General features: G+C 42.0%; 1 protein-coding gene across 3 annotated transcripts in view; it reads left to right on the forward strand.

Annotated features, from left to right (window-relative positions):
• The window catches only part of COL15A1 (collagen type XV alpha 1 chain), a 122,075-nt gene extending 112,151 nt beyond the window's left edge, over positions 1-9,924 (forward strand). The window contains exons 35-43 of one of the 3 annotated variants that reach the window (XR_013978543.1): positions 9-119; positions 1,314-1,458; positions 1,990-2,054; positions 4,752-4,880; positions 5,051-5,110; positions 5,948-6,007; positions 6,416-6,601; positions 7,103-7,277; positions 7,645-7,840. Coding sequence is in view for 2 of the 3 variants with exons in the window: in XM_080976500.1 (XP_080832626.1) it covers positions 9-119; positions 1,314-1,458; positions 1,990-2,054; positions 4,752-4,880; positions 5,051-5,110; positions 5,948-6,007; positions 6,416-6,601; positions 7,103-7,218; positions 7,959-8,166 (1,080 nt within the window). In the remaining variant the exon portion in view is untranslated. Of the gene's footprint in view, positions 1-8; positions 120-1,313; positions 1,459-1,989; positions 2,055-4,751; positions 4,881-5,050; positions 5,111-5,947; positions 6,008-6,415; positions 6,602-7,102; positions 7,278-7,644; positions 7,841-7,958 lie in introns of those variants that run through there. The other 2 variants (XM_080976500.1, XM_080976501.1) reach the window with 2 other exon arrangements.
• Positions 9,925-13,304: the final 3,380 nt, after the last annotated feature.

Raw genomic sequence — 13,304 nt, forward strand, 5'->3', positions numbered from 1 at the left:
CTTTTTAGGGTGAGAAAGGAGTCAATGGAGAAGTTGGCCTTAAAGGAGAAAAAGGAGAACCAAATGGAGGCTTTTTTATGTCAGGACCTCCAGGACTCCCAGGAAGACCAGGACCAGTGGTAAGCCTTCCTTCTGTGTAATAAATGGTCCCGTCATTTATTGATTAATGTCTTTTTTTAAAAAATTGGGACTATCTGACCCATCCTGGAATTACATGTATTTGCCTTACAGCCCACATTCCTTGTGTGGCTATTATTCAACTCAGAGTAGTCCCATTGAGATTAATAGACATGACTTACTTAGGTAAATTCATTTCAATGGGCCTATTCTGAGTAAAACCCAGTTGGAAACCACCCTATGTATGTGGAATCTTACATGCCTGATGGTCATCACTCCCTGCCCCCCAGCAACTTTTAATTCTGAGTGATAAGGTACTTTACCAGAAATATGTGCACAAGAATCTATGTTTGTGCACATCATTTAGGCATTGCAGCAAATGTTAATTGTACTGAGAGCAAGTAGCACATAATTCCACTGCCTCTCAGTGTAGAGTTTACCTAGTTTAATGAAACATAAGCTCTGTATCTGCCCTACTTATGAGAAGGATGGTCATGTGTCCTACTTTACAGAGGACTGTCTGCTACCAGAAGATGTCCTCTGAAGGGAATTTAAATTTGCCATTGACATTTAGCACCTGGACAGCAGACTGAGGGCTAATCATCTTGTCCTGCTGCTTACAGCTCTTTAACACTCAATCGGAGCAAATGGCAATTTGGGTCAGGTTTTCCCCGGATTACTGTTTGCTCTGACTTAGAACTAAAGAGTGGGTTTTCCCTGGGAAAGGAGCAGGGCCAAGGGACAAACCCATTGGATCTGTGCTTCCTAGGCATGGGGCAAGTGGAAGTATGGGCAGGCCCTGAGCTTGCTCACAGTCTTCTGCACTATGGTGAGAGGTATCACATTAATATGTCTTTAAATTATAACAATTATTTCTAATGGAGGGACGCGGGTGACCTTCCGATTGGCAAGCCCAAGAGGCTCAGTGGTTTAGACCACAGCGCCACTCTGGCATAGTTGTCATTAAAATGGTGAAACTTTGCATGGACTTCAGACTCCAGATGGATGTGATGGAACGTACTTCTGTAATGCTATAGAATGAGGTTTGACACATAAAAGCCCCCAAAATGTTCCGACTTTTATGGACATAGGTGCCTACTGCAGGTATCAGTGCTATTCCTCTGTTTAAGCTGCAGCATTTACTATAATAATCCCTTGAGGAGATTGGTTTACTGAAGTGTTGTTTTCTTTAATAGGGACCAAAAGGAGACACAGTGGTTGGGCCTAGAGGCCCCCCTGGGGTACCTGGACTACCTGGCCCTCCAGGATTTGGACCAGTTGGACCTCCTGGCCCACCAGGACCTCCTGGCCCACCAGGGCCTCCATCAATATATGGCTCAGGTAGGTCACATGGATGTCTCCTTTCTGCCTGGCGCACCTGTGTGGACATGAGCATGAATTGGCATAAATATTTGCCTCCCAAGCAGACAGCTTTCTTTGCTTTTGCATATTTTACCTCTGCACTTGATGGCTGAATTGTGGAGGGGGGAAAGGTCCTAGATCCAAGAATGATACAGTTAGTTCCAAGTTCTAAAAACCAAGGTGTTTCACCAAACATCTAGTCTGGCTCTATTTGTCAGTTCATATCTGTTCTTTCCCAGAGACTGCTGATGCCAAAATGCCAGTCACCAACCACCACCTGTTTTATAGCTTAATCCAAAGCAACCGGCACCAGGCCTAGAGCTAAAATCTCCTGATGAAAATATTCGAGGCAACGCAAAGGGCTTGTATGTTGTAAACCAACAACTCTTAACTTGTAGGCGGTGTTAACTTGTAGGTACTGCTGCTGCCAGCATCTTCCAGACAGGCAGTAATATAGTCAGTGTCTTTAAAAGAGATAATAATATATACCATGGTTTTCTTTTATTTAAGCAGCAGCTGTTCCAGGCCCACCAGGACCTCCTGGAGAACCTGGATTACCTGGGACCAGGAACTTGGTAAGAACATGTATCTGTCTCTTTAAGAGCTTCCTAAAACTTTCAGTGCAATAGAAATATTAATTCAGACAAAAACAAGTTGGACTGACCTTGGGTATGAGCCACCTCAGTTGCTTGGTGGTCCCAACATGATAATCTGCAAGGACACACAGGGTTGATAGTAGGCTTGCAACTCAGCAGTGATTGTTGGTGATTTGTGGAAGTCAGTATGTAGTTCACTACACCTCAACCCATGTGATATATCAGCAGAGGAGTCTTCAGAGATTTCCTGCTCACAGCAGAACATCTTCATTCAGAGTCCCCAATTAAGGGAAAAACTCCTCCCCTGCACGGTTCAAAGTAACAAAGTGTTTATTGTCTCCCAACACAAGACTACTAACCACTACTACCCATAGCTGTCAACTTTTCCCTTTTCTTGCGAGGAATCCTATTCGGAATAAGGGAATTTCCCTTTAAAAAGGGGAAACGTTGACAGCTATGCTACTACCTGCTCTATAAAGGTCTTTGAAGTAAAGATACATATTACAGAGAGATTCACTAACACGATCCCCATCCTAGCTAATGCTGCAATGTAAAACCCAGTCTCTACCCATGACTCTCACAGATTCAGAGTCAGGCCCTGACAGCAAACAGGACAGGACAGAACCATAATGAAAGCAATGCCCTAGAGAGTATTATACCCATCTCTCTTTAAACAAAAGAGGTTTAAAGATGTTCTCAAGGCAAATCTTTAAAAATGTAGTATGGGCATTGATAACTGGGAAACACTGGCCTGCGAGCACTCCAATTGGAGAACAGCCTTTACCAAAGGCGTCGTGGACTCAGGGCAAAAAGGAGAAACGAGCTAAGAGGAAGGCACATTTGACAAACCCTCACCCTGATCAACTCCCACCCGGAGACCTATGTCCCCCCTGTGGAAGGATGTGTGGATCCAGAATTGACCTCCACAGTCACTTACAGACAGACTGTTAAGACCATATTCATGGAAGACAATCTTACTCTGCTATGAGTGATCGCCAAAGGTGGGGGGGGGGAGAGACCCATCTCTACACGTGGGCACATTTCCTGAACCAATGGGAGAGTGAATTATTCAGCAAATCCTACACTCAACCCTGCTGCTGTTGCTGTGCTAACCCAGTGCACCTGACACACTCACAGACATGAGGGATATGCTCCTCAAGACATGACTCATTGTTCACATTACGCCAACAGTGATTACACAACAACATTGTTGTATGAAGCACTGTCAGTGAAGAGCGGCTTAAACATTTCAATTGCAATCTCTGTTATTGTAACGGTTCAAGAAATACATGCTGCAATCATGCAAATTGTGGCAGCTGTGTGTATTGAGGTCCTGCCAGTTCATACAACCAGTCCCTCCATGTTGCAAGGTCACAGGCTGCCCTGTAGGCTTCCTCAATCACATTGGGACTGCTAAACATCTGATCTGGAAATACGTAATTTTTGCATCTAAGAAGAATCAAAGGAACATATAATTTGGGTGACTTTTTGTTCTTTAAAGAAGGATATGATTCAAATATCTACAAGGAGTGAAACATTTTATTTTTCAAGAAATGACAAAGTAGATGGCCACATGACCCGGAAGCTGTACGCCAGCTCCCTCGGCCAATAAAGCGAGATGAGCGCCGTAACCCCAGAGTTGTCCACGACTGGACCTAATAGTCAGGGGTCCCTTTAACTTTATGTATCATGAACTAAACAGTAAAAAGAAACTTATTTCTGTTGGTTAACCTTACAGCAGTAAGGTTAAAGTATTTTGATCTTTAAAATCCAGGGTAGCTACTCTTTAGTCTTCTTGCCAAACATTCATCACTTCATCTGGAAAGGTTGCGAACTTCCAGCAATACAGATAAAATAAAAACTAAACTAAGCTGAAGGACAGCATTATTCTTGTTGTCAGTTCAGTCCCATCACTTGCAATCTTTAAGGGTGACCTTTGATTTTAGTGTAGCTGTAACACATCCACAGCCTTGCGACTGTGGTTTAATATATTCTCTAACCTTGTTTCAAAAGCTAGGAAGAGGACAAAGGTGACATATCATTGTATATGAATATATGATGCTGCCATATTCCTGGGGCAGACTGTTGATTCTCCCAATATTGCCAGCAGTTCTTAAGCAGGCATGCATATTTCCTTTTAACTAGAGCGTGAACCTAGGAGCTTACGCATGCAAAGGAGGTGCTCTACTACTTTGCCCCTATTCTTCCTTCCCTTTGTGTTCCAGTAGCATGGTGTGTACGTAAGCACACACAAACACATACATCTCATGTCATTCAACAGCAGCAGGCTGGGTCTAGGAGATGGAGAAAGATTATTGTTTCCCATAGATAGATAGATAGATAGATAGATAGATAGATAGGCAGTGCTGCTTCTTCTGACTTGCAGTGACTCTCCAGGGATTTTCACAGTGCTGGTCCCTGACACCATTTACAGAAACTGGAGGTATTATTGACCCTGCAACCTTATACACGTAGAACAAGCACTTTTTCACTGAGCTACTGCCTCTGCTGTTACAAATAGCCTCTGTGACTAATTATTCATAACCCTTAGGTTCTGCTTTCTTTTTTTTAAAAAAAATCCTTTCATGAACTCTTGGTCATTTCTTGTCCAGATAAAAAGTACATTCTCATAGGCTATTGTTTTTATTTGAGCAATTAATGTTTTTATCTTGACAGGTCACAAGGTTTAGAAATGTTGACACTATGCTACAAAAGGTCCACTTAGTGTCTGAAGGCACATTGATCTACCTTAGCGAAACCAGTGAGGTGTTTATTCGTACTCAAGGAGGATGGAAAAAATTGCAGGTAACAGTTGGTTTGGGGATAGGCAACTCATCTTCTGTTCAAGATTTGTTTTGTTTTTTGAAAGGAATGTTTCAGAACTGAGATTACCCCTGAGTGGGAAAAATATTTCTTTCATTTAAAGTTCATCACTGCTTCTGTCCTTCTTTCAATTTCATTTTGTTTTACTCCAGCTTGGTGAACTGATTCCTATTCCTGCTGACAGCCCCCCACCTCCAGCAATTTCAAGTCCAGTAAGTATTAAAACACCTTTCTGATTGAGAAGTGCTGTATCAGATGCTGACAGAAAGCATATGTAATGGGACGTGAGTACGGGACCTCTAAGAGCTCCAGTCTCTCCTTGTTCGTGGTAATATGTAATATGATAGTCAGCTGAATGAGGAGTTTATGAAACATTTCACTTACCTTCTATCCCATGTGAAGAATTAATGATGGTAGTTGTTGGGCAAATCATGTGTACATATATCTTTGTATTTGTCCATAATTTGCAATTACACTAGTTTTGATGATGCAATTACAGTAGTTGTTGACAACTACTGGATAGAAATATCATTAGGACTGAAGACAGATGTAACATTCTAAGAGCATATATGGAGCAGTCTGGTAGCTGCTCCATAAACAAATTTTCTGGAGGAAAATTAGTTCTTCAGGTTTATTATTCTTATTTATTAAATTTATATTTCATCCAAAGGTCACAGAGCAGTTTACAGGTTCTAGAACATTTCAGTTTGAATATGAAAAACCCAGTTATGGTGAGCATATTTTGGCTGGCATATCTACCAACAGTTTTGTGTTTCATTTTTAAACGTTAGTGATTTCTTTAAAAAATAAATAATAAAAATCAGCAAGACACCTTCCCCAATACACGAGAGGAGGAAGAAGTCTGAGGGTTGGGATTTACTTAAGTAATATTTACTTAAGTAATATATATGTCTGTCATAAGCGCTGCAAAGCCAAGCTCAGGTTATGGCTCGTTAAATTACACTGAGTCCTCTTAAAACCTTACGTCTGTCTCTACCCTTGTTTTCTCTCATTTTAATGCTTTATTTTGTTGTGTGTTAAACTAATAGGGATTTCAACCCCTTCCAGCACCAATCCCAGCTTCAAATACGGACGGCCGAAGGCCAAGTGTAAGTAGGAGGCTTGTTTTGTGCTGTTATGGGTGGTTTAGCTGCTCTGTTTGTAGATAAAAGGTGTGTTTGCCCCATTTCTCTTCCCATGGTACATCCTACGAAACGTTGCTGTGGCACATGGGTGCAGTCTCTAGTTGGCCTTTGGCTTTCTGGCTTGGCTGCAGGAAAGTCAATTCCTCTTAAAAGTTCACTTCCGCATGATTTTAATTTTAATTTGTATACCTTTTAACTATAAGTAAAGCCTCAAAGAGGTCGGCAAAGAATATAAAAACATACAGTGAAATGGTCAATACAATCCTCCTGACGTGCCCTGCTGTGACATTAATGCAGCGCAGCCATAACTAATCACTGCTAGAGGCTTAATTACCACTACAACCCCAAGCTCCTCCATCCTTTATTCCGCAGCTTCATCTGGTGGCCTTGAACACTCCGTTTTCTGGTGACATGCGAGCTGACTACCAGTGCTTTCAACAAGCTCGGGCTGCTGGTTTGCTCTCAACATACAGAGCTTTCTTGTCTTCCCATCTGCAAGATCTCTTGACGGTGGTCAGGAAAGCTGACCGGTATCATGTGCCCATAGTTAATCTTAAGGTAAGATTTTTATTTTGTCTGCTTTGCTTTATAAAACTCGTCCCTGTAAGAATGTGCCATGCACTGGAAATACACTGATAGATCTGGTGTAAGCAGAAAAAAACCATCCTGCTGATCCTAGACTTGTAGCTCACTTTTCCTTTAACTATGCCCATTTAGCACCACTTTCCTCCACCTTTGGTTGTGCCCATTCATTCATTAATGAAGGAAGAATATCTGCTTGTACAGAGCATTTTCACAGCTGAGCCACTGTCACCACACACCAAGGGAACTGAATACTTGGTTTTTCCTCCATAGCTGTGGGCTGTTAAGGAAACAGGAGTGTTTTTCAGGTGGTGATCTGGCAACTCTTTGGTCTCTCTGTGCCCTGCATGGTGGTAGAATTTCAAAGAGTAAAAAAATAGGCAGGCAAGACGGATGTGAAACAACTGAGGGGAAAACAACTTGGTCAGGGCAGGGGCAATTTCACTTCTAAAAGCTGGCTTCCTTTCTTTCCTGTAGGGAGAACCATTGTTCAGTAACTGGGAGTCAATATTCTCTGGCAATGGGGGACAGTTTGACCTCCGGATTCCAATATACTCCTTTGATGGTAGGGATGTCATGACAGATCCAGCTTGGTAAGTTCACAGACATTTACACAGTTTCTGGTATTACCATGTGTCATGTGAAATATTAGGTAAAGGTAAAGGAACCCCTGACCATTAGGTCCAGTCGTGTCCTACTCTGGGGTTGCGGCGCTCATCTCGCTATATTGGCCGATGGAGCCGGGGTACAGCTTCCGGGTCATGTGGCCAGCATGACTAAGCCGCTTCTGGCGAACCAGAGCAGTGCACGGAAATGCCGTTTACCTTCCCGCCGGAGCGGTACCTATTTATCTACTTGCACTTTGACGTGCTTTCGAACTGCTAGGTTGGCAGGAGCAGGAACCGAGCAACGGGAGCTCACCCCATTGTGGGGATTCGAACCGCCGACCTTCTGATCGGCAAGTCCTAGGCTCTGTGGTTTAACCCACAGCGCCACCCGTGCCCCATGTGAAATATTAGCCCAATGTTTTAACAAGATCACTCTGCAAGTATGCTTCTGGACATATTTAAAATTCCCCTGGACTCTAGCAGCAGCCAGGGGAGTATTAATAACTTCCTTCTTCAGGGCCAAAACTATGCATCTGAGCAAGGTTCAAAAACTAGGCCTAAATTGAACAGTGAAAACAGAAGGGAAAGTGAACTCTTTTGCCCACCCGCCACGTCCCCTGCACTTTAATGAATAAAATTAAGTTAATTTATGTCAAACTTTGAACTAGCCATACACATGGAATTATTTTCCAAGGAATATTACTAAAGCATTCCTCTAACTTCAGGCCTCAGAAAGTTGTCTGGCATGGTTCAAGTTCAAATGGAATACGACTCATTAGCAACTACTGCGAAGCCTGGAGGACAGCAGATCTGGCCGTCATGGGACAAGCCTCACCCTTGAAGTCTGGGAAGTTATTGGATCAAAAGGCATATAGCTGTAGCAACAGGTTCATCACTCTTTGCATTGAAAACAGTTATGTCTCAGACATATGAAGGAAACAAGTCCCCTTCCCACTCCCAATATAAATTTAAAGTTTATTAAAGAAATGTTGCCACTGACATATAATTTTTAAATTATGTAAATATTGTACTGTAATTGCATACTTTTTTAAATAAAGAAAAGAAAAACATAACCAAAGAAAGCATACCTCAGTGCAGAATCATATTCCAGGATGGTGAAATTCATTCTTCTGAAACATTTCAACCCATGCAGAAACTGTGTAGATCAGCTGGGCTGAACTACCACACAGAAGTGCCTGGGCAATATGGGACTGGTCCCTATTATAAGCCTGCTTGGGGCAGTTGCTGAAAAGTTTGGTTGGAGATACCGGGTATAGTATGCAAACCAGAGGGACCATTGTATGTTGTTCCAGTGGGGCTAGAACAATTGTCTCTAGTACGGAAGGGGCAGAATTACTATTGCAGATGTAAGGTTCCATAAACCTTTCTGCTGGGTAAAAAGCCATTGAACATCACTGTCTCATTAGCTTCACGTTCCATCTGCCCTAGGCTGCCTACCACAATACTAGACTGAAAACTGATTCTCAAACATTCCTCTCAGTTTCAAAAGTAGGTTGCTACACATCATAGGAAACAGCTGTTTGAGAAGCACGCGTTCACACCCCTCTTTTATGGAACAAACTGCCTAGTTCTAAGAAACTTGGCACACAGAAGGCCATGGTTTGGAAGACTGGAACCCTACAAAGCAGTTTGCCTAACATCTTCCTTTGGGTAGGAAACAAGTTTGAATGTAACTGACCTTGGATTAAGCCATCTCTCCCTCCCCCATCATTGCATGAGGGCAGCACAAGGAATATGAATTTCACCCCTATGGAAATGTAATTTGATGCATATTTTGGTGCTACTGTGGTCTTGAAAAAGCCCCTGAACTGTGCTGAAAGGTCATTATAATAGTGCTAAATAGCTGATTCCCCAAAGGGCACGTAGAAAGCTTCTGTTTGAAACCCTGCACCATTCAAAGTGCCTCTCCCAAAGCCTGGAGGAACTTCAGGAGAGGCATCCAATGCAATACGAAGAACTACAGTTTGGAAAGAGAAAACAGAAAAACATGAAGTGTCTGTGGAATCACGTGGGATCCCAACCGTTACTGTGTATAGTACTGGCAAAACTGTCCGTAGCTAATTTGATTGAAAGGCAGCATAATGTGTTTACATCTCTCATTTCAGTTTGGAGAAAGTTGCCTTCCTATTGCTACAGGAATTGTCAAAAGCCACGACAGACAGGTGTCATGTATTCTTTCAGATAGATATTGGATCATTATTCCATGTTAAGTGAAATGCAGACTTGCTGCTTTTCCTTTCCTCACCTCTTCCCCCCTTCATTTTTTCCGTTTTCCATTGGAACTAAATTGAAGTTTTTAGGAATTGTTAATGAACTACATGATGGCCCTCAGAAAAACAGTATTCCAATCATGCTGTAAACATTTCGGTTCTATATGGTCTCACAGTATATTGTATAAGAAGCTATGCACTTAAAATTGTCATAATGTAACACTATAACGGCAGGCAATAATTACTGTTTTGAAACATAAGCTAGTAGCTCTACTCTTTAGTGATCTCTATGACTCGTTTGCCATCAAATCAGTTATTTAATAGCTAGCTGTATGTCAAAAGCTGTTTTCTTCCAGAGTCCTTATCATTGTAACCAATGTTGTTTTTATATGATGTAAAAATGTGAAATCCAGTTCTATTTTTCCATTTTAATTAATATAAAAGCATATTTCCCACTGTCTGGGCTGTGTGCTTGTGTTTCCCTGTATAAATATCTTCATCATATTGGTTAAGGAATATTTGAGAAAGAAAAGCGGACAAAAATAATACCAAATTATTCCACAATCGCGTTAAATACCAGATAATTTCAGTCTTGTATATAATGAGAAATGATTTTAGCCCTCTTCATATGTTAATTGAATGAAGTGTGTATCTCCTGGTCACACTGCTAACTGGCTCCACCACTCATTGATGTAGACTGTCTGCATCAAGAGTCTATGAGTTGAGGAGCTGTTGATATGGAAGAAGTCCAGGAAGCAGGGCCAGTGCCTCATATAGGTTTGAGCACAGAAGCATAGAATTGTTGACTTGGAAAGGACCCCAGGGGTCATTTAGTCCAACCCCCTGCATAACAGAGTTACTGCATGTCCTAACAAAACTCGTAGAGCATATTAATATGTACATTTTGATGCATAAAACAACATCCTAACCACAAATAATGTATAGGGGCTGTTAATGTGTAGAAGCAGTGGTGCAGCTGCTCCTAAAGAAACCTTCTCTGGACCTCTTAGACTACAACTATTGACCAGTTGCAAATACCCCCTTTGAGGGGCAGGTGGTGAATGGGTTGTGGTGGGGCAGCAGCAAACATTATTGGATTATTATTAAATTTTCTATATTACCCTTCATCTGAAGATTACAGGGTGGTTTACAATGTAAAAACGCAAAAATACATACCATAATGACAAACAGAAACAATACCCCCCAATACACACAATTTTGATTTATTACACTCTGGGTTCAGGCCTGGCCATGGGACTAAGTCAGCCTTGGTTGCCCTAATGGATAACCTTTACAGAGAGAGGGACGGAGGGAATGTGAGCTTTCTTTTGCATCTTGATCTCTCTTCAGCTTTTTTGTACCATTTACCATGTTATCCTCCCCTACCAGCTCTGGAAATTGGGAGCACTGTAATACAGTAGTTCTGATCCTACCTTTGGGACAGTGTCCAGAGAGTAGCATTGGGAGAATGCTTTTCAGCCCCCTGGTAGCTATGTTACAGGGCGCTGCAGTTCACTATCTTACCTCAAGTGCTATAAACTTAAAAACTATGTCAAATAAGTTTTGGAGTGTTTCAACAACAGTAATTTATTTACCAGTTATATTTTAAAGAAAAAATATCAAAGCAGTTTACAACACATCAAAATATAAAGTATACATTCAAAGCAACATAATTAACAGGAAACTAAAATATTATCTTTAACATTTCAGAAGACAACATTACTAAAGGAAGTCAAATATAAAATGCACATTTAAAATAGTATAATGAACAAGAGAATAAAATATTATCCCTTCCAATCGGGATTCAGGCCCCATCATGGGACTGAAACTGCCTTGATCGCACTAGTCGATGATCTCTGATGGGCTAGGGAGATTTCAGTCCAGCCCCGTACAATGCAGGAATCTAAGTTAAAGGATACATGACAGAGGGCCATCCAACTTCCGCTTAAAAACCTTCAAGGAAGAAGAGTCTGCCACCTCCCAACGGAGACGACAGTGGCCTTCACCACTTCCCAAAGCCAGCTTGTTACCGGTACTCCTTCTTGGTTAGATACTAGTAGCCAAAATGGGCAACACATGGACAAATAGATGGTAGAATACACTCCCCAACCACCCTGTCAACATCTGCAAGATGCAATAACAGGGACTCATCCAAGCATCTGAATTGCTCTCTAATATGGAAACAGACATATTTTAAACATTTCCAGTAAAACAAGCAGCAGTGGAATCTCCTTGGCAGGCCTTCTCAATCCCACAGTTGCCGGGAATGGCATGGTTACTTCATGGGGAAAAAACAAGCCTCTCCTTCATGTTATGTGCCGGGACTGACATCCGACATTGAAAACAGATTCCTGGATTAATTTGGGTGTTGACTCAAATGAAACTGAGAAACATTTTCAAAGAAGAGACAAAAATGGCGTTGAAAATTTTACAGACTAAAAGCATACTGCTACTATTTCCTATAGTGTTTATATGACACACCATGACCAACAAGTAGAGTCAGGAAAGTATATTGGCCAATCTCATCCTCCCCAGCAGGAGTTCATTTGAGTTCAAGGCTCATATGGAACTGGAACTCCTATTCTTAAGAACTACACAGCAGACAAGTTGGTCAGACGCATCTCCAGCAGCGTGACGGGAAAGTCTGAACTTCCGAAATCTCTGCCTGTCAGGGCCAGACAGTTATTAAAAGCACAGATCAGAGGGTTGCAGTGCAGAAAAGGTCATGGGTGGGGGAAGAATTCAGAAGCATAACCTTAATGCTGCAATCATAACCCCATTTAGGATTTCAGTAGGACTTATTTCTGAGCAGATATGGGCCATGTACACACCATTTGTAGAACACTGATGTAGTTTTTTTCAATCTGGAGTCATTCATGCTCCCCTTCAACATGCTGCTTTCAATCCAGATTAGACTCTGCTGTCTGCAAGGATAGATGCAAGGATACTTGAGACCCTTGGTTAGGTTACCTTTGAATAGGTAAAAGGTAAAGGTAAAGGACCCTTGGACAGTCAAGTCCAGTCAAAGGTGACTGGGGTTGCGGCGCTCATCTCGCTTTCAGGCCGAGGGAGCTGCCGTTTGTCCACAGACAGCTTTCCAGGTCATGTGGACAACATGACTAAACTGCTTCTAGCACAATGGGACACTGTGACGAGTGCCAGGGCACATGGAAACACCATTTACCTTTCAGCCGCAGTGGTACCTGTTTATCTACTTGCGCTGGTGTGCTTTTGAACTGCTAGGTTGGCAGGAAGCTGGGACAGAGCAACGGGAGCTCACTCCGTCGTGGGGATTTGAGCTGCCGACCTTCTGATCAGCAAGCCCAAGAGGCTCAGTGGTTTAGACCACAGCCCCACCAACCTCCCTTGAATAAGGTAGTGGTGACACTTCATAGGGCAGGTATGGATACACCTCCTATTTCTGGGGCTACTTACATCTGTTTCCATATGGGCACACTGCAGGATAATGCAGAATCAATCTGCAATGAGCTTTTATTTTTGGAATAAAACCAGCTTCTCAATGAAACCAGTCTTTTCAGGGGCAAAAAAACATGCAATAGATCTAGATTGTGTATGCACTACATAGAATAAACAAGTATTCCATCTCCATTGATTTTAGAATAAAATGTGTATATGCAGCTATGGTTAGAATTGTAGCTCTCATTTAACTCAAAAGAATTTACATCTTGGTAAATGTGTTTCAGCTCAGACTGTATGACAATAGGGCAGCTAGTGAGAACCCAATAAGAATGGAATGCTCTGCATTTCCTGTGTACCCTGAAGAAACTCCATGTAGGAAATTACTGTATTTTTTCTGTGTATAAGATGCCCCCAATATAA

This window comes from Podarcis pityusensis, assembly GCF_964106645.2.
Source record: "Podarcis pityusensis genome assembly, chromosome: 13".
Lineage (NCBI taxonomy): Eukaryota > Metazoa > Chordata > Lepidosauria > Squamata > Lacertidae > Podarcis > Podarcis pityusensis.